Source organism: Rhinopithecus bieti, unplaced genomic scaffold, assembly GCF_001698545.2.
Source record: "Rhinopithecus bieti isolate Rb0 unplaced genomic scaffold, ASM169854v2 scaffold_42084, whole genome shotgun sequence".
Lineage (NCBI taxonomy): Eukaryota > Metazoa > Chordata > Mammalia > Primates > Cercopithecidae > Rhinopithecus > Rhinopithecus bieti.
In genome coordinates, this window is record NW_016818934.1 from 2,883,069 (window position 1) to 2,908,956 (window position 25,888).

At 48.7% G+C, this 25,888-nt stretch overlaps 1 protein-coding gene across 13 annotated transcripts in view; it reads right to left on the reverse strand.

The window, feature by feature from the left end:
* Window positions 1–16,132: 16,132 nt before the first annotated feature.
* Window positions 16,133–25,888, reverse strand: part of LOXHD1 (lipoxygenase homology PLAT domains 1) — a 132,095-nt gene continuing 122,339 nt past the window's right edge. For 11 of the 13 annotated variants that reach the window (XM_017857842.1, XM_017857838.1, XM_017857840.1 and 8 more), the window contains 3 exons: window positions 24,352–24,484; window positions 22,948–23,106; window positions 16,318–16,997 (listed from right to left, as the gene is read on the reverse strand). In XM_017857842.1, the coding sequence (XP_017713331.1) occupies window positions 16,517–16,997; window positions 22,948–23,106; window positions 24,352–24,484 (773 nt within the window). In that variant the 3' untranslated portion in view covers window positions 16,318–16,516. Of the gene's footprint in view, window positions 16,998–22,947; window positions 23,107–24,351; window positions 24,485–25,888 lie in introns of all 13 variants that reach the window. The other 2 variants (XM_017857837.1, XM_017857836.1) reach the window with 2 other exon arrangements.

Consider the following 25,888-nt stretch of genomic DNA (forward strand, 5'->3'; position numbering starts at 1 on the left):
TTTCGTCCAAACTATCAGGGTGTGTGATTGCAAGCTGTCCTACCGTGGTGCTGGCCTCTTTGGATACATTCCATACGAAATGCAAACCTTTGATTCTGTATGCTGTGATCTAGTGAAAAACTCCAATATAGTGACTGTATTTAGCACATATATAAATATAATTTGCACTTGTCAGCAGACTGGGGTAATCCTTTCACTTGCTATCCTTGGCACCCCCCTCTCCCCACAACCCCACCTCTCCAGCATGAACCTGCCTTTCCTACTCCCTCGCTCCTCCCACAACCTCAGCCCACCCAGCCGCTATCCTCTGAGGAAAGTCTTGGGGCACTAGGGGTCACTGTCTCCACCTGGCCTCCAACTCCAGAATTGGAGTCCTCCAGACATGACAAGAGGAATATCAGAGAGCCAAAAAGCCTGATTTCTTAGAATGAGCCCTGGACTGGGGAGCTGAGAGGCTCAGGTTTTCAGATCTGCTCCGTGATAGACATCCCAGTGACCCTGAGCAAGTCCCTTGGCCCCTGAGTCTCAGTTTTCTGGGTGGGGTGAGTGAGGAGAACTGGGAGATCTTTAGGGTCCCTCGGTTTCAAGTAGAATATGACACAGATCCCGTGGGAAACCACTGTGCTGTGCTGTCTCACCTTCTCAGGAGAGAAGAAAGAGAGAGAAAAGGCAGGGCGTGGTGGCTCACACCTGTAATCCCAGTGATTTGTGAGGCTGAGGTGGGCAGATCACTTGAGGTCAGGAGATTGAGACCAGCCTGGCCAACATGGTGAAACCCTGTCTCTACTAAAAAGGCAAAAATTAGCTGGGTGTGGTGGTGGGCGCCTGTAATCCCAGCTACTCGGGAGGCTAAGGTAGGACACTCCAGCCCGGGTGATAAGAGTGAAACTCGGTCTCAGAAAAAAAAAAAAAAAAAAAAAAAAAAAAAACAAGAGGGAAAGAGGGAGAAAGGATTGTGAGGAGAAAAGGAGAGGAAGTAAGAGAAGAATAGAGAGAGTGAGCTGAGAATTTATCTGAGCTTGCTCAGAGTTGATTTCTGGGAGGGTTTCTGTCCTGTTATATGTGGCATCCTATGGGTGACAGGGAGGTGAGTTAGGTGAACACACATGGGACATGCCCTTTCACAAGGCTTGGGCAGTCATTTGGAGAGTGAGCTGAAATCCATGTCTTGTTAGAGATAGGGATGGGGTAGGCAGAAAGGAGCCCCAAACTATGGGTTTGGGACTGGCACCCCCATCCTATCATCTCCCAGAGCCTTCATTGTTGAGATGCTTCCCATGGAAAACAGATTAGGACATAGATTTTGGAATCAAAGTCTCTGCTCCCAGCATTTCCTCTGTCCGTCTCCCTCTGCCTTTGCTCCCTGGGGGCTGTGGGCAGGAGGAGCTTCTATGGAGGACTGAGAGTGGGCCTCCAGTCCCCCTGCCCCTGTAGAGGAATAATGGGGGAGGAAATGGAGAAGCCACCGTCAAGGCTGGCACAGCTGTGAGCCTGATGCCTCTGAGCCAAAAGGAGAGAGAGGGAGTTCATGCCCCTGAGAGTAGCCCTCTGAGTCAGCTGGGACCTGGCCTGTCTGCTTTTCTCCTGCCTCTTCTCCCTCCCCTCCTTCCCAGCTTATCCTCCTTCTTGCCTCTTTACATCACTGCCTTTACCTGGTGGGGATGAGGCCCCATGGGAAAGGTGCTGATGTGGAGGGAGGAAGTGGAGACCGAGATTCGCCATACTGCCCAGCGAGGCTGTGTGAGCACCGGGCTGTGTATGGTCCCCAAAGCCTCAACTCTGCCCCAGCTGAGCGATGGATGCCCCCCTGGGCTTCCTGCCTAGCTTCCCCTTTTGCCTCCAGCCTGGAGCCTTGCTTTCCCTGGAGACAGCTCATGGAGTCCCCCACCACACTGGAGGGAGCATGACCACCACACTGCTGGGCCTGGCAGACACCACGTCCTTGGCAGGGCTCCTGGACGGGCATGCCTTATGCTGCTCTGCAGGGTCAGAGAGGAAAGGGGCCCTTTGCCCTGGCTGGCCTGTGCCCTCACCTTTGAGCCTCTGCCCCCACTCCACCCCTGGCCTCGGATGCGGCTCATTTCTCAGCCATGGAGCCAGCCGCACCAGCCCTTGAGGGGGTAATTTGGTTGCCCCTGGTAAGTGAAAGGATTATCCTCAGTGTTGATTGTCCTTTTTTGTAATCCTCCTGCTGTTCTGTTCTGTTGTGCTGTGCAACATTTTGCTACATAGACTATTTTATAGCAGAAAGCTAGAAGAATATTTATTATGAATATTAAAGCAATAGTGCATCAATGAAAAGGCGGAGACATTAGGAATTGTGTAAATGCTTAGATTCACTTTTGGTGGATTTTTTGTACTTTATTTATAACTAATAAAAATGAACTGCATTGCTAACTACACCTTACTCGTGCTGGGTGTTTATTTTGGTGCCTACCCAGGGCATGTCAGAGGAAGTCTCTCCAGGCCTCCGTCTTTGTCCAAGATAGGAGACACTATCAGTTATCTATCTAGCTCTCACCAGCTTGCCTCGTTCTCTCTCCTTTTTCTCTTATTTTCCTCTTCTCTTTCTACCCTTCTTTCACCCTCTTCTTCCCCCCTCCCACTCCTTCTTTTCTCTTATCTATTTCTTTCTTTTACCTCTTTGTCTCTTAAAGAATCTGTTCTATGACTGTGGACCAACCATCTAATTGACCTATTTCCTTTAGGTATGAATTATAAAGGGGATTTTTTTTTTTTTCTTGAGTGTAGTGGCACAATCAAGGCTCACTGCAGCCTCAACCTCCTGGACCCAAGCCATCCTTTCACCTCAGCCTTCCAAGTAGCTGGGACCACAGGTGTGTGTGCCATGATGCCTGGTTAATTTTTTATTTTTTTATTTTTTGTAGCAATAGGGTTTTGTTATATTGCCCAGGCTGGTCTCGATCTCCTGAGCTCAAGTTATCCTCCCAGCTTAATCCCAAAGTGCTAGGATTACAGGTGTGAGCCACCATGCCTGGTCAAAAGTTCCCATTTTTTATCAATCTTCAGATGAGTGTTTGAACTGGAGGGCTACTTGGATTCTCTATAAAAGAGAAGGAACTTGATTTTCAACGGGTGGTTGGTTTTCTATTCCCTTATAAGAGCCCATGCTCACATGCTCTTTGCATTGTCTAGAGTCTGCCCTCCAAAAAGTGTGGGGTCAGTAAATGAAAAACTGCAAACAGAACCCACATTAATGAACTTTGAAAAAAAAGTAATATATTTTATTTTGTAGGGCAGTTTTACGTTTACAGAAAAATGAGCATAAAATACAAAGATTTCCATCTATCCTGTCATCTCCACACCAGTTTATCCCATTATTAACATCTTGCATTGATGTGGAGCATTTGTTACAACTGATGGACCAATATTGATGCATTAAGTAAAGGCCATAGTTTACATAAGGTTAATGAATGTTTAGATTCTTAGTTTTTGTTCAAGTGAGATGAACCTAAGTCTGTAGTTTTCCATACCTTTCTCTCTGTATCTCTTTTGATCCATGTGCTCACCCCAGCCAGTCCTGTGAATGTGGCATGACATTTCTCTTCTCTGGCTCTGCTGGTGTGGATGGTAGCCTAAGCTCCTTCCAATTCTAAAATGCCACAAGTCTCTATTTCAAGTTCCTACCTCCCTCTATTATCCGTTTGTCTGTTTAATCTGTTAATATTTACGATGGAGGTGATCCTGGGAGGAAAGGTCTGGGCTGCTTTTGGGGTGAAGGGAGAGGGATTCAAGAAGAGCAGTTCTCTTTCCTTGGATTTTGTGTCCACTCAACACATGAAAATTTATTCAGTCTTCCTAGACTCTGTCCCCGCCCCTTTCCCATTGCAGCACCCAGGAGAAAGAGGTTCTCAGAAAACATCCACGTATGTGCCCTGTGACTTCCTGTCACCATAATGACCCCTCAGGTTAAGGAGGAGTGAAATCTGTCTTCATCTCACTCCCAGACACTCTCGGGTGCCTCCTAGCCAGTACTTTTCTCCCTACAGCTCCCCCAATCCTCACCATCACCTGCAACCTCACACCTGGCTCCTTCCTCTCTCTCCTCCCCAGTGCTCTGCAGGCCATGGGAAGCCCCTCCCACTCCTGGGAAGTGGGAAACAAGATCCTTCTCTTGCAGGCATTGTCCTGTCCTGGGGGCTGCAGTTACATGCCCTATTCAGTAGTCTTCAACCTGGCAAATAACATGTCTCTACCCACACTTATCCACCACTGAGTGGCCTGGGATTTCCACCCTGGTCCTGCAACCAGTCAGAGCAGCTACTCTTTGGTCTGTTTTAAATATGGAGCTTCCGTTGAACATATCGTTTGATGAAAAGCCCACTCTTGAGCTTCCTGCGCTAGCTGCTTGCTGTGTGATTTTGGGCAAGTTACTTAAACTCTCTGTGCTTTGGCTCCTTCATCTATAAAATGGGGATAATAATGGTATCTGCCGCATAGGCTTTTATGAGAATTTGATGAGCATGATATGTGTAAGCACTTAACATGTGTCTCAAATATAGTGAGCATTATATAAATATTAGCTATTAAGATGATGACGATATTATTTGTTTTAAACCCTGCCTTCTGTTGGCTTTCTCTTTGATCCTCTTGGCTCTCCTCCCTCTCCTTTTCCTAGGTGGTTTCCCAGACCTTATCAATATCTACCCTTCTCCTCTGGCCACTTCCTGCCATGGTCAACCACCAGCAGTCCCTGTCCAGCAGGGGGCTAGTGGCTGAGGTCTCAGCACCAAGACTTCTCAAATCACTGATAAAACAATTTTTTTTCTGCAGTCAGTTGGAAACTCTAGAAGAAAATGCACATTGAGGCCACTAGGCTAGAAGTACAGACCCATCTTCCCTCCTGTTCATAAGCAACCTCCCCTGCAACACCATTCAGGTGCCCCTACCAAAACTACCCCTTCTACCTTCTAAATTTAGGACTAAAATGTACTTTTCTCTCCAGGCCCTTCTGTCCAAAACCTCCTTTCTTAGAGACTCTATTTACTCCCTTTGTCCAAGGCTGAGACGGCCCCATCTGTTCCCTGAAACTCCCTTATCTTAACCTTGCTCAGGGCATTTGGGGATGTCTGTGGGTGGTTGATGCCTGGTGCCAGGCTCTGAAAAGGGGCTGGGAGTAATGGGAGTGCCTGTTCAGGATGGACACACCAAGGGTCCTCAGGAAGTAGGGCACCCACAGCCCTGTCCAAACTCATCCATTTGTACTCCACAAATCAATATCCAGAAAGGATGTCCCTGGACTGAGCTGAGTTTGCTTGTACCAAAATTTTGGATGTAAAGAGTTGTTTAGCCAAAGAACCAAGAAAACAACATTAGAAGGCTTTTGTTTAACCTACTTAAAAGAGAGAGTGTTTTTTAGACTTCGCTGCACTTCGGTGCAACAGTTTGTATGTAAATAGCTTGTGCTAATTGCAAATAAGTCTTATCTCTTCTTTAAAGTAGACCCTGAGGGATTTTTATCTGGAAATACTTTGTTAGCAGTTACTCCAAAGCAATATAATTACTGTTCTCTCCAAACATTCTTTAATACAGACTGTGTCTGAATCAGGGGAGGAAAGAAGGAGCTGATATAAAACCTTGTCACTCACAAAGCCATCCTTATAAGGAAGAACTTTCGAGCCATGTGAGCCCTCAATACCCAAGGGGGTGTGGGGAGGGAATGAGCTGCTCTTGCAAGGACTGCAGGAAAAGAAAAGGAGGTGCTGGGGGGACGGAACCCTCCCCTTCCTTTGTTTTCTTCACCCTGAGCCCTAATGAGGGGCTTGGCCAGAGAGAGGTGGCATTTCAGCACAAACTGTCTATCCTGGACCACAGGATGTTAGCAGAAGAGGTATTGGGGTGAGAGGTTGAGGGAGGCCCTTTTCCAGAAAAGGAGCTATACACACTCACCGTGCTGGCTGCCTGGTCTCAGCCTCAGGATTAGGACTGTTGGGATACAGAGTTCCAGGGCAGCTATAGGTAGAAGAATAGCTTTCTGCTAGGGCCAGGATAGGAGGAGTTCACTCTCAGGTGCCAGCCCTGCACTTGCATGAGCTTGAGGTTGGGTGCCTTCTTACGTTTTGCACCCTGGGCCTTTGCTTGCCTCACCTCAGACCTGGCCCTACTTTCTGCCCTGCAACGAGTATGAAGACTTACTGAAATGCAAAACCTGTCCAGGTGTAGTGTAATCTCAGCACTCATGCCTGTGACCCCAGCACTTTGAGAGGCTGCTGGAAGAACACTTGGGGCTAGGAGCTTGAGACTAGCCTGGGCAACACAGTGAGACCCCTGAGTCTACATATCAACCGGTCATAGTGGTATACACCTGTAGTCCTAGCTACTTGGGAAGCTGAGGCAGGAGGACTGCTCGAACCCAGGAGTTCAAGGTTGCGGTGAGCTATGATGGTGCCACTGCACTCCAACCTGGGCGGTAGAGGAGACCTTGCCTCAAAAAAAGAAAAAAAAAAAAAAAGGCTGGGCGTGGTGGCTCATGACTGTAATCCCAGCACTTTGGGAGGCCGAAAAGGGTGGATCATGAGGTCAGGAGTTCAAGACCAGCCTGGTCAAGATGCTGAAACCCCGTCTCTACTAAAAATACAAAAATTAGCTGGGCATGGTGGCACGTTTCTATAATCCCAGCTACTCGGGAGGGTGAGGCAGGAGAATCGCTTGAACCCGGGCGGCAGAGGTTGCAGTGAGCCAAGGTTACTACACTCTAGCCTGGGCGACAGAGCAAGACTCTGTCCCGAAAAAAAAAAAAAAGAAAAGAAAAGAAAGCAAAGTTCAGGCCAGGGTAGGATGGGGTAAGACTTGGAGGGAGTCACCCTCCTGGAGGCTTCTCAAAGGCACTCATCATTCCTTCCTCACAGTAGACAGCAGGGATGAGGGCAGTAGCCAGGCTGGGCACAGCAATCAGGAGAGAGAATGCGGCAGGAAGGCCGCCTTTCCGAACCCTTCTCCCCAGGCCCTTGTAAGGGGGTTTCCCCTCTCCTTCACCTGCAGTCTCAGCATGGCCTGGGAGGCAGAGGGCCGACTGGAATGCGTCAAGCAACAGAGCTTTCCCAGGACCCCAGCATCCCCTAGGGAAAATCAGTGCCCGGCCCAAAGAAGCCATCTCATCCTATGAAAGTACAGAGCTGGGATCTGGTTGATGAATTTGGCAAGACTCCCAGCCCCCTCCCTCTCCCCTCTCCCCAACCACACACCTGCTCCCACTTCCTCTACTGCTGCCCCAAGGCCTGCTCCCGAGGGGTCCCATCCGGGCACCCAGGGTGTGGAGGGCCCCCATCAGACAGCCAGGATCAAGCCCAGCCTTGCCCCTGTGTGACCCTCAGTGAGTCAGAGGCCCTCTCTGGTTCTCCGTCCTTGCTCCTGTAATGCAGAAAGGCTGCACTGGCGCGGGGCCTCATCCCACCCTCTTTGTTCCCCCTGTATCTCCATAAACAGCATGGCTGCCTCTGGTTTCAGGAGGCTCCCATTGGGTGAAGAGTAGTTTCTGCTTTCTCACTGCTACCTGAAACTGGTTATTACATTCTATTTCCTTCGAATAAACCAGTAGCAACTGTTTTGTTAAAAATGGAAGATGTGTCAGACATGTGTTTTTAGGTACATGTTTCCAAATCTGTGGCTGTAAGGGTTTGAGGTAACTTATGATAATACATAAAGTATCCTTATATACACATTTGTAGTTATTTATTTATCTAAAGCCAGGACATAGGAACTAAAAACTGGAGATGGCTTCATTTAAATTCGGAGATTAAACTCATTTGTTCTGGAAGCTCCTCTTAAAGAACCACAAAAGAATCAGAAACACTTAAATCCACTGGGCCTAGGCGATGAGAGATGTCAACAAAGTGTTGCAAGATGAAAGAGGATGGATGAGATGAAGCCGATTAGCAGAGAGAAGAAAACTGACACCTCTTAGCCTGTGGCTGAGAAGCCAACTTGAAGGAAGTTTCTTAAGAATTGGAAGTGCCAGAAATCTCTAACGGGTGGAGTACAATGAAGAAGCTGAAAACAGGAAGATGGGTTGAAAGTTTAAGGAGCAGTTAAAGACTGGGATTCCTTTCCCACCCTCAACCAGGGACCTACTCACCTACTCCCATACCCCATATTCCAGAGACACTCTCTGGAGAACTGTCTCCAGACAGAGATCTGAGGCCCTGGGCCTGGGGACAATAGGCTCAGGGGAAGATGGCAGTGTGGGGCTGCACAGCTGGCAGTGGACGTGAAAGCCTTCACTCTGCATCTCAGGTCACAGCACGCACGCTGCTCCACACTGTGGAAATGTATCTGGACTTCCCAGATGTGGAAAATGTATCTGGACTTCCATAAAGACATTTCTGTATGGGTCTTCATCTGGGGATGGGAGGCACTGGCCTCTCCTAAGAGGCCTGCGAGGCCATTTTCCCTGGTGCCCTTTGACATGGACTAGGCATATGGCTTTGGGGACAGAGGGTGGGGCAATTTCACAGGGGGCCAGAGCAGTGGCGTCAAAGCACTCAGCTCTCTGGGGGCAGAGTCCCACCTATGAATGACCTAGAACTGGAGGAGTGCCCTCAAGCTCTCTTGCACATATACTGGTAGCCTCATACTGGTAGCTGCTGGGTCAAAACCCAGCAGCCCAGGATGAGCTACAATGTTCCTTTGCCTGAGCTTTCAGTGCAGATACTCAGTTGTGAGTAAGGGTATTTGCACGATGAGCTGGAAACATTAAGGCACACACACAGGGTTTTTCCAGAAGAGATAGGAAGAAGGATGAATTCAGTCTCTCCAGTTACTAGAGTCATCTCCCTGGACTGGGGAGCCTCCTAGGGAGCCTTCTGCCTTGGGCAGGCTGCAGGGTCAAAAGCCCAGAGCTTTGGGAGGGCTGGAGGCATCAGGAAAGACAAGGTCAAGGTATGGGGGGAGGGGAAGTAGGGCCCTGGCTGGAATACCAGGGAAGAGGAAACGGGATGCTGGAGTCAGTGTTTACCTTTATCATCTAGACCTGGGGCAGCCCTGTTTCATCAGCTTGCTTCTGAGGCTGAAGTTTTCTTGGCAATAGTCTGGCAGCCTCTCCCTCTAGAGTGCTGAGCTGGTTCCAAAAGACAGCAGGATCTCTTGGAGAGGAGAAAGTCTCAGGTTTCAGATTTTTGTCTTTGTTAGAGTCACAGTGGGACAGAACAAGAAAAATAATGAGAGTGCATCTAGTCACTAGAGTTACAAACCTAATAAGTAATAGAGCTGAAACTGATAATGACCGTTAACACTTCCTAATCCCTTACTGGGTGCAAGACACTGTGTTAAGCTGGTTACATGAACTGCCTCATTCATCCTTATAATAATTCCATGACATTGGTATCATCTCCAATTTTCAGGGGAAAGGGAAGCAGAGGGTAGTTCCATAACTTGCCCAAAGTACACTGCCAGGAAGTGAGGCTGGGATTTGAACCCAGACTCCAGAACACTCAACTCTTACCCTAAGCTGCTCCCTTAGGCCCCAGGTCTCTGAATCACAGTTCTTGGCCTTTGGCTTTACTCCAGGGATGTCCAGGGATGCACAGAGGGATGCACAGAACTACAGCCAGTCCTCCACATCCTTGGGGAATTGGTTCCAGCACTCCTGCATATATCAAAATCCACAGATGCCTAAGTCCCTGAGCAAAGCCCTCAATCACAGGCTTTGCCTCTATGGATATAGATGATCTCTGCACTTTCACTTCTACCAACCTGGTCTGGACCACTCTCATCTCATGCTAGGGCTATTGCAGTAGCCTTCCAGCAGATTTCCTGCTTCTACCCTATAATCAATCCTCAATATAGCAACCCCAGTGATCTAGTTAAAATGTAAGTTAGACAATGTCATTCTCTGCTCATCCAATAGCTACCCATCTCTTTCAGAGTACATGCCAGAGACCTTCAAGTACCTTCAAGGTCCCGTAGGACTCATCACTGCTCTGGCCATATCTCCTACTGGCTTGCTTGACCTCATGCTGCTTCTGCTACAGTGGCCTCCCTGAAGTTTCAACAACATTCCAGGTTTATCTTTGCTGTTCCATTTACTTGGAGTGCTTTCCCCTCAGATGTCTACATGGCATCATCTCATCTGCATTAGGGATTTATTTATTCAATGTCAAGTTTTTACCACCCTATTTAAAGTTGCAAATATCCCCCATGTTTCTCTTCCCTACTTTATTTTCCTTCATTATGCGTTTCCATATGACATATCATACAGTTTATTTATTTGTTTGCTTACATCTGTTTCCCCCAGTTAGAATATAAGCTCCGTGAAATCCAGGATTTTCGTCTCTTTTGCTTGCCACTTTTTCCCCAGCACTGACATGTGAATGAATGACCAGGAGTAACTTCTACTGAATGGCTCTAGGCTGGACCAGGACTCCTGGTGTTGTCCTTCCTCAGCCCCAACAATACATAGAAGCTCCCTGAGGCAAAGGGTTCCACGGATCCCCTGAACAATCTTCTCTTCTATCCACCCCAAGGGTGAGCCCAGGGCCACTGTCGCTCAATACACAATGTGCATGCCCCAAGAAGGGTTTGAAATTTGAAGTTCCCAAACTTGGGAATTCCATTAAAGGGAGAGCTGGGCTGCCAGAAGGTTAGGCAATAGGTCTTTGGAGAAATGATTCAGACTGGCTAAGGGGCTCTTGGGCAATAGTTGAGGGATCAAGAAGAATATCCTGATCACAGATGATTAGGTTGGGCTTCCTCAAGTCCTTGAGCTGGGATGAGTCTCATCATAGAAATTTTTCTAAGCCATGAAATAGACTCATTTACCTACACACATCCATCCACCCACCAGCTCTCTATCCATCCATCCACCCATCCACTCATTCATCCACCCTCTCACCCATCTATCCATTTATCCATTCATGCATCCAGCCAACCAGTCAGCCAATAAGCCAGTCAGCCCCCCAGCCACCCATTCACTCATCCATCCACCCATTCACCCATTTACCCATCCATCCATCAACCCACCCACCATTCTATCTACCCATCCACCCACCCACCCCTTCATCTATCCATCCACCCATCCACCCACCCATCCATCCACCCATCCAACCATCCACCCACCCATCCATCTATCCATCCACCCATCCAACCACCCACCTACCCATGTATCCATCCATCCACCCATCCAACCATCCATTCATCCATTCATCCACACACCCATCTATCTACACTTTCACCCATCTACCCACTCATCCATCCATCCATCCACCCACCCACCCATTCATCTATCCATCCACCCATCCACCCACCCATTCACCAGTCTATCTACCCATCCACCCATCCATCTATCCATCCATCCATCCAACCACCCACCTACTCATATATCCATCCATCCACCCATCCAACCATCCATTCATCCATTCATCCACACACCCATCTATCTACCCTTTCACCCATCCATCCATCCACCCACCCACACACTCATCTATCCACCCATCCCCCCATCCACCCACCTACCCATCCAATCATCTATCTATCCATCCATTCACCACACATGCACTTAGTACCCACACTATGCCCTGGGCCCTGTGCTAAGTGCTGCGGTTACAGAGATGAGTGAGACCTAGCTTTTCTCCTTAAGGACTCATAATCCAGTTAGGAAGACACATGAGGAGACACACAATTCCAACATACCTCTCATAGATGTGGGTGGGCTTCTAGCTCTGTCTTGGGGGAGAGGTAATGGAAATGTTTCCTGGAGTGATTGGAGGCCTTAAGTTGAGACGTAAAGAATGTGATGCACAGGGAAGGAGCTTCCAGAAGGCTAACTAGAGGGGCCCAGAACTCACCCCCTCCATCAAGAACAACCAAAACAGCGAGTAGATAACCACATATCAAATAGAGCTTCCGAGGGAGAACACTAGAATTCAACAGGGAAGTGAGAGGGAACTTCTAAAGCATGGAAGGAGAGGGCAGGGATTGGCTCAGAGCCAGGAGGGGAAAAGGTAAGCAAGAGATCCCCAGTAGTCCACATTACACTGCAATCCTCATCATGGCAGAGTGCTTCAGCACTCATGGGCCCTGAGACAAGTATGAAGAACTGCCTGGAGCCCACGTGACTGCATTGCTCCAGAGATCGTGTTCATACCAGGTCCACACACCCCCTGAGACCAAAGCAGCTGCAGCACAGCACCATCTTAAGAACCCAGCCACCACCAGACTACATCCTGCCCCCGGGGTCCAACAACCCCTGCATCTCCACATCCCTGGATACTCACCCACAACCCCCACATCTACCCAGAGGGCTGCAGCATTGCAACAATGGCTGGACCCAGGAGTGTGACCAGGTCCCCAGCACTCTAGCCCACGTAGTATCCTATATCTTGGGGAATGGGTGATGCAGCATGCCAAGGAGTCTCCCCTGGGGACAAAGGGAGCTGAAGTGTGTGCTCCCCAGAGCCTGAGGGCCACCTGCCCTGGACTGCTGCCACTGCCCTTCAGCAGCAGAGCAGCAGGTCATGATCTCACTCAGAAGTGGGAGATAAAAAGGTTGTTCTCATGGAGGTAGAGAGTAGAATGATAGTTATCAGAAGTTGGGAATGGGGTTGGGAGGAATACAGAGAAGTTGGTTCATGGGTACAAACATGCAGTTAGATAGGAGGAATATGTTTAGAGTTTTATAGCACAGTAGGGTGACTCTAGTTAACAGTAATTTATTGTATATTTCGAATTAGCTGGAAGAGGAGATTTGAAATGTTCCCAACACAAGGAAATGATAAATGTTCGAGGTGATGGATATGCCAATTACCCCGCTTTAATCATTACAGATTGTATACATGTATCAAAATACCATATGTATCCCATAGATGTGTATAATTATTGTGCATCAATTAAAAATAAAGAATGTGGGCAGGGAGTGGTGGCTTATGTCTGTAATCTCAGCACTTTGCGAGGTGGGTGGATCACCTGAGGTCAGGAATTTGAGAACAGCCTGGCCAACATGGTGAAACCTCATCTCAACTAAAAATACAAAAATTAGCTGAGCATGGTCGCCTGTGCCTGTAATCCTAGCTGTTTGGGAGGCAGAGGCATGAGAATCACTCGAACCCCGAAAGTGGAGGTTGTAGTGAGCTGAGATCGTGCCACTGCACTCCAGCCTGGGTGGCAGAGTGAGACACTTCTCGAAAAAACAAAACAAATAATAACAAAAAAGAATGTGAAGCGCAGTGCCTGGTAGAGTGGAGGAGTGGATGGGTGGCAAGGAGACTTCAGGCAAAGGTCAGCCCTGGCAGAGGACAGCAGAGAGGACAGTGTGTATGGCATTGCTGGGGGCCACCCTGCTGGGCACAGAGCTGTGGGCGACTTGCCCAGATGGAGATGGCCCAGGTCCAGGGACTTGGAGGACCAGGTAGGGGGCAGGGGGTGGGGAGGCCTGTGGGAAGAAAGTGCCCCAGAATGGACCAAAAGTATTAATGAGTTTAATGGAGCTCTCGAAGCAATTGTTTCCTCAGATCTCAACAAGTCCTCTGAAGAAAGCTGAGCCGGTAGGGCAGGTAAAGGATGACCAGAAAGCTGGCTAAGGTCCTGGGGTACGTTGTTGAGCCAGGCCAACACTACCCTGTCGATGGTAAGCCAACATTAATAGGACACACCAGCAGCAGGATGGTAACAGGTTCCTCCTGTACCAGTGGCGGCCGAGTCACCCACAGATGCCACACTCTGCAGTGAGAGCCCCATGTATCGTATCTCTTGCCAGAAGGACAGGGCAGAGAACCAGTTTAGACTCTGGGCCGCACACATCCCTCCAGGTCCTGTCAGAGAATGGGAAGGCTGAGAGGAAGCAGTGGATTCAAGGGCAGGACATCCTGAGAGGCCTGCTGTGGGGCTGAGTGTGCGCCCTGCCTCCTGGCTGCCCTTGAATCTGAGGCAAGTGACTGGGGCTCCAGCAGGGCTATGTGAGAGGGGGTGTGTCCGCATATGGCAGACAAGCTGCCTGCCCCTTCTGGAGACGTGGCTGGGGTGAGATGGGGGTGGCCCTGGTCACAGAGAGGTGAGTGGCCTGAACGGTTGGAGTGTGTCAGAGCGAAGGGTGCCCGAGGGCCTCTTGTGGAGTGTCTCAGATCCTAAATAAGAGGACAGAGTGGAGGGTGAACCCGCACAAGCGCAGGTGAAAGTCTAAACACCTGTCAGGTCTGGAAACAAAGACACCAGCCATAATAGCAGCCCTCGGACAGGAAGCTGCCTGCTGCCTTCACTACTCCTCCTCCCGCAGTAGTCTAAAACCCTGGCGCACCAACAGGCAGGAGGAGGAGGGACAGGGCAAGGCAGGGGAAGAGAAGGGAGGCTGACTCACACACACACATATGCACACACACACGACACCCACATTCATGTACACACAGATTCACATGCATGCGCAGCACAACCACACACTCATATACACACACACGCACACAGATTCATATGCATGTGCAGCACAACCACACAATTGTATACACACACACATGCACAGATTCACATGCATGCACACACACTGCACTCATGTGTTCTCACACACACGCCTTCACACACCCAGATACACATGCATGAACACTCCGCACCCACACTTGTGTACACACACATATTCACATGCACGCACACACACCTGCACACTCATGTGCGTGCACACACATGCTCTCACACATATTCACATGCACACATATACCCCCCACACACCCATGCTCATGTATGCACCCATGCATAGAGATTCACATACAGGCACACACCATGCACTAATGTGTACACCTACACAAACACCATACTTGCACACTACATAATACACTCACTGCACACACACACACATGCACACACACTCACACCCCTCCCTCACTGTGGGGCCCACCTGTGATGGGACTGAGCCAGGAGATGGCAGGAAGCTCAATTTTAAGTTTGATGTCTTTATCTTTATATTGGGGCTGGACATTTAAATTATAGAATGGAGATGGATTTCATGACTTAAAGTGTTTGTTGGACTTTTTATTACCTACTGGAGTCCACAGGAGTTGTGAGGCTTGTCTAAATTTTCATCTAGGGACAGGGGGAGAACCAGTTCCACAGAAAGAGATGGAAACAAAGCTGTTTAATGATGCCATCTTCCCCTACCCATACACCCCAGTCCTGCGTGTTCAGCATGGTGGATATACTCACTATCTGGTGTAGGCACTGAATTAAAACTACATACACATGAACTCATTTAGTCCTCATCATAATTTACAAGGTGGGCATTATTATCATTCCCCCTGTCTTACAGATAAGGAAACTGAGGCCCAAAGAGAGAAAATAATGTGCCCAAGTTCTCACAGTTGCGAAGAGGCAGAATGGGGATTTAAATCCAGGCTGGTTGCCCCAGAGTCAGTGCATTTAACCTCTCTCCAAGAGATCTCTGAGACGGGCCTGAACTTGCCTCAGGGTCCTGAAGCCTCACTGCGAGTTTAGACCTTTCTGGGACAGAGGGTGCAGGGACAGCAAAGCGGCAGAAACACTGGTCCTGGGGTGCCCTCCTATAGGGATATTTTCCAGCCTGACCCACCTTGTTGCTGTCCTTTTCTCTGCAGGAAAATCAGAAGTTAGGTGCTGATCTCTGCGAAGTCTTGCTGTGACTTCGTGACTGCCGATCAGGGAGAGTGTGTGTGCATGTGCGAATCTGTGTGGGTACTCAGATGTACAGTTCTCCTGCTGCCTCTCCAGCAAGGGCACATTCCCCTTGAGGGTAGAGACCAGGTCTTCACTTTGTTCCCAAGCCCCTCTCAGCTCTCAGTCCAAACCCTGCCCACAGAGAGCCACAGATTATAATCACCAAATAACCTGAATGATCCCGCTTTCTCTCCCGGCCTTAGAGTGCCAGTGACCAGGCTGTTGCAGGTGCCATCCCTATCACCTTTGTGTCCAGTCCTGACTGTGTTAGCACAGGCTGGGATAACCAGCAGGAACTTGCCAATGCGTTCTCTGTAAAGTGATGGAAAGAATTATCTACTTTTCACAGGCTCATAAATCCCCCAGCAAAACACTTCCTCCTGCTGTTTTTCTCCATTTGCCACTGGATTTATTGAAACTGGGGAAAATCATACACTTCTTAGCAAGTAGATGCTAAGATGAATTCTTTATAGGATATGGTTGGTAATAATTTAATTAGCCCAGCTTTTTTGGGGAAAAGTGTTAATTAGTTTTTGCTTAAAATACACCATCTCGATGCCCTCTCCTTCTCCACTTCTATCCCCTGGGTGAAGACTCAATTTCTCATCCACACTCGACAGCAAGTCCCAGCCTGATCACTACTGTTATTACAGAAAAAGGAAATACAAAAAGTTATTTTTGGGCTGCCACAGATTATGACACAAGCTAATTATGATCACTGTAGGTTCAATAAACTGGGGGTAGGGTAGGGAGCAGGACCCCATGCAGTTCTCAGCGGCCTGCTGGCCCCCAGTGCCAACTCCAGAGGCTTTGGAGGGCTGCTAACCATCAAGATGGAGGGCAGAAATGTGAGATTGGGGCATCTCAGTGAGAGGGTGGGGGCTGTAGCCCCTCAGACAGAAGGGAAGAGGTCTCTCCAGGTAAGCCCATCCCCCTGCTTCTTGTCCAGCCACCTGCCGCAGTTGAAGATGGTGGCCACGCCGGTGCTGGTGTTGGTGACCTCTACCTTCTCCACCAGCCAGCCTGAGCAGTAGCCGCTGCTGTCGTGCTCCAGGCGCACCTTGCGCAGCTCGCCCAGCTCCAGCGTCTCCAGGAAGAAGCGGTCTGTGCTGCCTCGCTCGAAGAGGTTGCGCATTTTCTGCTTCAGCTCCCGCTTGCCTGTGTCTCCGTTGGCCCCAAAGATGGTCACGAAGACATTGGCGTCGGTGCCTGCCCCTGGCTCATAGCCTGTCGTCACGATGACTTCGTACTTGACGGGCACCAGGCTCTGGACCTTGCTGACAAAGCTCTCTGTCGTCTTGGTAACTTCGAATACCTTGAAGTACTTCCTTTTCCTCTTGAGGGGGATGAGGCAGTCGCAGTTAAAGAAGTACCTGGTAGAGACGTGGGAGAGAGGAGGGGGAGGGGCTAAGCAGACCCCAGCCAAGGCTGCTCCCTCCCCAGATCCCCTTGCTCATCCATAAATGGTCCCTTCCCAAGGTGATGGGATATTGGAGCTGGAAATGTTGGGTTAAACTGTGAGTATGGATTCTTGTTTAACTTAAAATTCACCATGGACAGGCATCTCCATTCTTCCAGTTGCTTCTTGATTCTTCTACTTCTTTTTTCTTTTCTTTTCTTTTTTTCTTTTTTTTTTTTTTTTTTTTTTTTTTTCTTTTTTTTTTTTTTTTTTTTTTTTTTTTTTTTTTTTTTGAGACAGAGTCTCCTTCTCTCTCCCAGGCTGGAGTGCAGTGGTGCAAGCTCCGCTTCCCGGGTTCACACCATTCTCCTGCCTCAGCCTCCCAAGTAGCTGGGACCACAGGCGCCCGCCACTATGCCCGGCTTTTTTTTTTTTTTTTTTTTGTTTTTAGCAGAGACGGGGTTTCACTGTGTTAGCCAGGATGGTCTCGATCTCCCGACCTCATGATCCGCCCACCTCAGCCTCCCAAAGTGTTGGGATTACAGGCGTGAGCCAGATTCTTCTACTTCTTTTTTGCCCCTCATACTCCATGTACAATCCATAAGCAAATCCTGTTGACTCTAATTTTTTTTTTCCATCTTGGCCAGGCTGGTCTGGAACTCCTGACCTCATGATTCACCTGCTTCAGGCTCCCAAAATGCTGGGATTACAGGCGTGAGCCACTGCGCCCAGCCGACCCTATTTTTAAGATATATCCAGAACCAGCCCACTTGAAAACTATCCAGTATCTATCTGCCCTGCTGCTACTTGTGTCTAAGTCACCATCATCTCCTATTTGGAAATTATCAAGAGCCTCCTAACTGGTCTTCTAGCTTTTTGCTATCTGTGGTCAATTCTGTATGCAGCAGCCATGTGATCCTGTTGAGATGTAAGCCCAAGTATGACCTTCCCCTGTTCAGAACCCTCCAGTGGCTTCCCATGTCAAGTAAAAGCCAAAGACTTTACAATGGTCTGCAAAACTCCTCATGATCTGACTCTTCTCTCCCTTGTGTTTTCCTTTATTCATTTTATGTATTTTAATTTTATTTTCTTTAGAGACAGGGTATCAGTTTGCTACCCAGGTTGAACTGCAGTGGTGTGATCATAGCTCACTATAACCTTGAACTCCTGGGCTCGAGTCATCCTCCTGCCTCAGCCTCCTGAGTAGCTGGGAATATGAGCATGCACTATCACGCCCAGCTAATTAAAAAATATATATTTTTGTAGAGATAGGGTCTCACCATGTTTTCCAGGCTAATCTTAAACTTCTGGCCTCAAGCAATCCTCCTGCGCTGGCCTCCCAAAGCACTAGGATTACAGGTGTGAGTCACTGCACACAGCTGTGCTTTCCTTTCTCACCTGTCACCTGCTCTTTTCCAAGCTCACTCCCATCTGCAGATACTCTTGCTCCCTCAAAGGGACTGGTTAATGTTTGTACCTGGTGGTGTCACCTTTAGAGGAAGTTGCTGAATCCAGAGTGACAATTTTAGGCAAAACCAAGTAGAAATATGACTATTAAATTTGTGCTCCCAGATTCCTTACACTTGACTGAGTTGAACTAAGAGTTTGTGTATGTATGCATGTGTGTGTGTGTGTGTGTGTGTGTGTGTGTGTGTGTGTGTCTATGTGTTCACAGACTGCAGAGTACAAGGGGGAAGAGAAAGTCCTCTACCAAAGAAGCCATCACAAGCAGAAGCAAGTCTGGAGCCAAGAGAATTGTCTTGGACCAAGAAGTCCTCCCAAACCTTCTCTTGAACATCCCCAATTTTAGACTCTGGGTAATGACAGTGGGTTCAGGAATTATAAAGGAAAACGTCAGACAGCATGGTGGGAAAATGCTGCACATGATGTGAGAGGGCATGGTTTGCCCCAGCCCTGCCACCTACCACCTGCGTGACCTTGGACAAGTCACATCTCCTACCCAGATCTTGATTTTCCCATTGGCAAAGCTGGAGGTTTGTACTGAACAATTGCTATGGTTTCTTCCCACTCCAAATTGCTAATATGCTAACACCTTTGAAAACAAGCAGTCTTGGTGCTGGCTAACAACTTCAGGAATGCAACACTGAAAAGGTGTGCCCAGTGGTGCAAAATCAAACCCTATTTTAGATGAACATTCTTAACAGAAAAAAAAAAAAAAACAAAAACAACAACAACAACAAAAAAAACACCTTTGGTTTTTTGCCTGCTTACACAACTCCAGGACTTTGCATTCTTGAATCTCATTAGCTCCCACAACAACCCTGGGCATCATCCTCCCATTTCATAGGAGGAGGAACTGAGACTTGGAGAAGAAAAGTCACTGCTTAAGGTGACCCAGAATCAAAGCCTGCCTGGCCCTGAAGAATAAGCCACTTAAAGACATTTGCAGGAAATCCTTATTCTGTTTTGAGATTGTCTTCCCCCAATTTATCACTTGATAAATTTGGATTGTTGTTACATACTACAATTTCTTAGAGGAGGATATACGTGCATTGTTTTAAAATTCTCTTAAAATGCATTTCTTTATGCATATGCCCACTAATATGCATAATTCTATATAAATACAAAAATCATCTGATCCTATACATATTTTTCTAAATGTACTTTTTTTTGCTCCCTCTTTGCTTGGCTCTCTCTCTTTCTTCTTCCTCTCACTTCAGCATCCCTTCTCCTCAGATAACCCATGTAACAGTTGAGGGTGTAGCCTGCCAAATTTCCCTCCGTTTCACCCAACCCTGCACAGACCCACGTGTACATAGACATATGGGGATGTCAGTGTTCCCTTTACAAAACGGCATCACATAAGACATGTTTTCCTGTATCTCGATTTTCTCACTCAATAATACTTCCTGGGAATTGCTCCAAGTCATCTGGTATGTATTTAATTCATTATTTTTGATGGCTGAAAAATATTCCCTGGTGTAGATATAAGGAAATGTTTTCTGATAGACATAATTATAGGATCACCAAAATGTGGGCCCTACAGACTTACACAAAGCTCTGGCTTTGGAAGGACATGCAGCGGGCTGCTCCCGCTAGAAAGGGGGGAAGGTGTCCAGCCAGAGTAAAGGCAAAAGCAGAGAAAAATGAGCAGAAAGAACTGATGCATATTCAAAACTATGTATAAGTGCACATCTATGAACACTGTGTATCAGAAAAATGCCACAGAGAATGGGGTCACCAAAATGCTCATCACGGTGGCCACCTCTGATGGGCAGGGCTGTAGGGAATTTTTACTTTCTTTTACAGACGTTTCTGTATTATTTGAATTTTTATGGTTGTATATTAGATATGCTACTGGGATAAACAATAAAGGTGTTTTCAGTTAAAAAATAAAGGTCTTTTTGTATGACCTTTCACCCAAATCCTGAGGCTATTAGTGATGAATGAGAACTGGTCAGGAAGGTCAACAGCACACTGCAAAAGAGGGGTCAGAATGGAAATAGCTGGGAGATGGACATTTGGAGTTACTGCGTATATGAGAGATTGAGATTAAATTCATTTGTAATTCATGGAACTCCAAATATGGCTAACGTGGTGGCAGGAAAGGAGTTGTGGATGTTACACACAGTGTTAAGCAAGTGGTTTTATAATACAGAATGTAGGTGCCTTCTAGAATGAGACCATGTGAATTGTCACCACGATTAAACATGTCTGCAAAGTCCCCCTTCTGGACGAAAGTTATATTTCTGCAGGAAACAGGTTTTCATCCAGCAGAGACCACAGGCTTGAGAACTGCAGGCAGGCAGGGGTGAGCTAGGGCATGACTTCAGAGAGCTCCTAGGCTGACACCCCTGCCATCGTTCCTCTACCCTAGACCCTATAGAGCATCCAGCTCTCCTCCCAAAGGGCAGCGTGAAGCACAAGGAGGAGAAGGGTAACTGCTGGAGGCCACACAGTTGACCAGGAGACAGTGCTAGTATACAGGGGCCTGGAACCCCTGCAACCCCTTCACTTCAGGAAGAGCCCCTTCCCCACAGATATCTCTTCCTCCCCCTCCAGCTCTGGTGACAGCCAACGACAGGCTGCATTCCTGAGGCTGGAGGGAAAGATGCTTCAATTAGGAGAGGTTTCTTCTTCCACAGGATGGAAAATTCTACAACTTGAGCCCAGGACCGTGGGACGGGAAGCTTACAGTTGGGCCTTTGCCTTCCTTTCCTCCTAAGACAGGAAGGTGCCAGGTGGTGCTGAGAACTCTCTCTCTTGGCCAACATTGTGGGATTAAGGATAATGTGAGGGTGACTATTTTATTTTGTTTTGTTTATTTTGGGAGGTTTGCAGAGGAGCAGTATCAGCAGACACAACCCCTGTGAATGGGAGGTAGTACTGAGCCGTGAAAAGGGCTTAGGCCTGGCCCTGACTTGCTCAGTGAATCATTCACTTTTCTGGGACAGTCTCCCAGCTGTCAAATTCTCATCAGTACTGGTCCTAGCAGGCACATAGAGCAACTCCTACAGGATTGATTGTACTTGAGCTGAGCTTTCTCTAAAAGAGCAGTAAGTAATGCCATAGCTCAAGAGGGAAGTTGCTCTGAACAGAGTTGTATCTCCCCAAATTTATACGTTGAAGCTGGAACCCCCAATGCAATGGTATTTGCAGATGGGGGACTTTGAGAGATAATTAGGTTTAGATAAGGTCATGAGGGTGGGGCTCTCATGATGGAATTAGTGCCCTTACATGAAGAGGAAGAGAAACCAGATCTCTCTCTCCACGACGTGAGGACACAGAGAGAAGATGGCCATATGCAGGCCAGAAAGACAGTCCTCTGAGAACCTCACTATGCTAGAACCCTGATCTCAGACTTCCAGCCTCCAAAGCTGTGAGAAATAGCTTTCTGTTGTTTAAGCCACCCACTGTCTGATATTTTGTTATGGCAGTCTGAGCAGAGGTCAGAACCTCTTCTGCCAAATTCCCAAGGACTTGCTTGGTTTGGGGGAGCCAAATCCAGGGAGCTGCAGGTTGGACGAATGTGGCTTTGAGAAGCTTGGGCTCCTGAGGGCCAGAGCCCATAGCTGAGGGCTCTGCCTGGGTCCAGCCTGGCTACTGCTTCTGTGCAGACAGAGGTTACCTTTCCTTGTGCAGGGAAGGCTCTAGGGTGTGGTATGAGCAGGGCCAGCCCCAGGGAGAGATGCAGATGTGGGAGGGTCCATGGTGGTTCTGGCGCTGTGAGCTGTGTACTCAGCTTTCACTTACCCTTTGGCAAGCCTTGACCTTGGATTCCCCTTTCCACCCTACCCTGCCTCCTTCTCAGCACCTTTCCTGCCTTCCAGAGCCTCAGGGTTCTTTCTGGCTTCCAGTTTGGCTACCAAGGGGTTTTAATTAGACAAATTGATGACTGTGACTATGTTGCCCAGGTAACTAAGACCCTTAATCTTCCAGAAATGCCTGAGTCTCCAGAAGGCTCTGATGGGAGAATGCAAAGCCCCTTATCTGGGGTACTGTGAGGCAGATGGACCACTGGATTACCCTACCTTGTCTCTGATCCCTACTCTGCCCACATGGATGGTGGGTTTTCACTATGACCATGTAAACAGCAGACTTCAAAGCTGTGTTTCTTTGTTATTTTAGATTGAGAGAAGGGGAAGGCAAGGCAAGTCTCTGCTCTCGGGCACTGTTTGACTTTCTCAGTATTCTTCCAAGGAAGCATCCCTGGATTCAAAGACTAGATGCACCCAAGGTCATCTGGGCTACTCCCGTGCCTCTGACAGTAGATGCATAATCCAGATAGCTTCAGAACCATACAGGTGTCTCTTCCCTTCCTGCCTTCTAGGCCTCCTGAATGGGGTAATCTTGACCTTGAAGAAGATACCTCCTCACACCCTGCTCTCTTGCCCACATTCCAGCTCAGTCCCTGCCCCATGCTGAGGGAGTGGCACTTCCTTGGGGAAAGGCTCAGTACATACACATTGCCATACTCCATCTCGGTGATGGTGATGGTCTTGACATGCCAGACAAGCTCCCTCTTGGGGATGAACCGGTCTTCCCTGGCGAGGTGGCCCACGCAGAGGGAGGCAATGTCCCCCAAGTAGACGCTGTCAAACTCAAATGTGTCTGTGGTCCCCCTGCAGGAAACAAAGGTGTGGTCTTTGCCCACTGAAGCAGGTAAGCATTTGTTGGGGGCCTGCTGCATTCCAAGCACTGGGCCAGGAACAGGGATGGGATGGCAAGCAGGACCTCACGGCAGTCCTGGGGGCTTTGAGGGGTTCAGTTCAGTTTGGGACCAAGACAATCACAATGAAAAAGCCCCACTAGCTGCCTGGCCCCAGCACCAAAGAATGGTGACATCGTTATGCAGGATGGAGATGGTGAGGGTGGTGAGACTTGGAGAGCAGAGGGAGGAGGGAAAGGGAAGAGTCCCCTGAAACAGACATGTCTTAGCAAAGTCATGGGTGGGAATAGTGGGGTATGGAGGTAGAGATATTTCTGGGGGAATGCTAGCTTGGATGGAGTTTGGGTTCAGGGAGGGAAAAGCTAATGGAGAAGGTAGGAGTGCAGGCAGTCTGTGGGGGTCTGTAAGTGCCAGTCTAAGGAGTCCAGACTTCATCCTGATATGGAGATTTGAAGAAAAGGTTGTTATAAATGGAATGTCTGTGCCCCAGCTCCCCCAAATTTATATGTTGAAACCTATTCTCCAGTATGATGGTATTTCGAGGTGGGGCCTTTGAGAGGTGATGGGGTCATAAGAGCTGAGCCCTCATGAATGAGATTCATGCCCTTATAAAAGGGGCCCCAGAGAGCTCCCTCCCCCTTCTGTCATGTGAGGACACAGTGAGAAGATGGCTGGCTATGAACCAGGAGGCGGGCCCTCACCAGACACCAGATTTGCTGGTGCCTTGCTCCTGGACTCCTGGCCTCTAGAACTGTGAGAAATACATTTCTGTTGTTTCTAAGCTACCAGTCTAATGGACTAAGAGAAAGATGTAGCAGAGTTAAGGGGGAGGTAGAGGCTGTCTCAGCAGTCCTGGAAGGAGGGAGGAGATGAAGTGGGCATCTGAGCAGTTCACAAGTGGCTCTGATGGAAGGAGGTGTGGTCCTTGTCTCTGTAGACGTGAGGCAACGTTTGCAGTGAGTAGCACTGTCCAGCCACAGGGTAGGCTCCCATTAAATGCAGTCCCATGCTTTCCCTTTCACCATTGCCTATTTAGCCCCGGGGTGTTTGCACAGGATCAGCACATGGTAGGTGCTCAGTAAGTACTTGCTGGTTAGGCCCATTTGTGTACCTATGGCTCCCACCCAAGGAGGAGATTCTTGGGGTCCTCCCTTACCTACCCACCCCCCACCACTTCCCATGGGCCTTCCCCTCCTACTTCCTAAAGGCGCGCTGCCTAGAAGAATTTTCCACGAGAAACTCTTTGGATCGGTTCTTCCTGCCCTCCAGGATGAGCCAGACGTTCTCCCTGGTTTCGCCTCCGTTGCCCGTTTCTATGACGATCTCGTAGGCTGTAATGGAGGAGGTGGGGGAGGGTCAGCACAGGGGAGGCAGTGCCCATCATCAGGGTGGGAGCAATAGGGCCACAGCCTCTGGTCCTTCATTTGGTCTTAGGCTACAGCCTGGGTGTGGGGGAGGCAGGTTAAAATCACCACGATTGAGACATTGTAGGTAGAACCTGCCCAGATTCTGGGGTTACAGTGAATGCTCTCATTTATTTATAGTAGCAACCTCTTTGCAGGCAAATATGGGAGCCACTGGGAATGCAGCAGGAGGTGGGGGTGAACACTCAGCTACAGGGCTGAGATGCAAAATGGAGATCGGTGCTGAGAAGGGAGAAGAAGGGGGGCCCAGTGCAAAAGCAAAGGGGAAAGACCCAGGCAGTCAAAGCACCCCGAAGACCCTTGCACTTGCTCCAGCAAGCAGTCTCGCTCATAGCTTGTCTCGGTGTCATTCCATCTCACCCTGCTGTTCCCTCAGTCGTGTCTGCACAGGTGTGCACTCCTCCAACATTGGTTAAGTAGGTGCTAAGTGCCAGGGCTGGACTAGACCCTGGGTGACACTAGAACTCAATCTGTAGCCCCAGACACAAACACTGACTGTACCATGTAACAGAATGTGACAGATAACCCTGCAAAAAAGAGACAAAGTACCGTGGGGTAAGAGGAAAACCTGGCTCCCCATTTCCTCTCCCACTTCATGTCCTGGTACTTTCTCTCTTTCTCACTCCAGTCACTCTGCCTCCTAGCTGCACCCAGAGCACTTAGGTATGCTCTGTCCTAGAGCTCTGCAATGCTGTCCTGCCTGGAGTCCTTCCCTCTTTCCTTCTCCCTCCCCCACCCATAGCGGCTTGGCTCACTGGCTCACCTTCTTGTCCTTACTCAAAAGTCATGTCTCAGAGATGTCTATCCAACCACCCTAATTAAAATTGCAACCTGATCCCCCTAAGCCAAGATACTGAGGGTGTGTGGCATGTGATCCAGGCTCACTCCCCAGGGACCAGGCCAGGGATGGAACTGGCACCCTGGAGGACACAGTAAGTATCTGGCTCGAGTGTCTCCAGACATAGACCCCTTGCTGCAGTACCTGAATGACTGACGGTCTGGGATTCTGGATCCAAAGGGGTAGCTCTGTTTCTGTGCCTTTATCTCAGAGACATGATACAAACAAGGAAGAGGAGAGATGGCCATGCCTGTGGCTCAATCCCAGCACCAATCCCAGCCACACAGCCACCCTTTTGCAACTTTTCTCAAGGAGAAATCTCTGCTACCTGAAACAAGTAGAGTGAATCTAGGCAAAGAGACAGGCAGCCTCTGATGGAGGAAGAGATCCACAGAGAGTGCATCCTTTCTGCAGTAGGGAAGAGTTCTGCAGCCCAGGACAGATTCCAGCCCAGGAACCCAAAGCCATCCCAG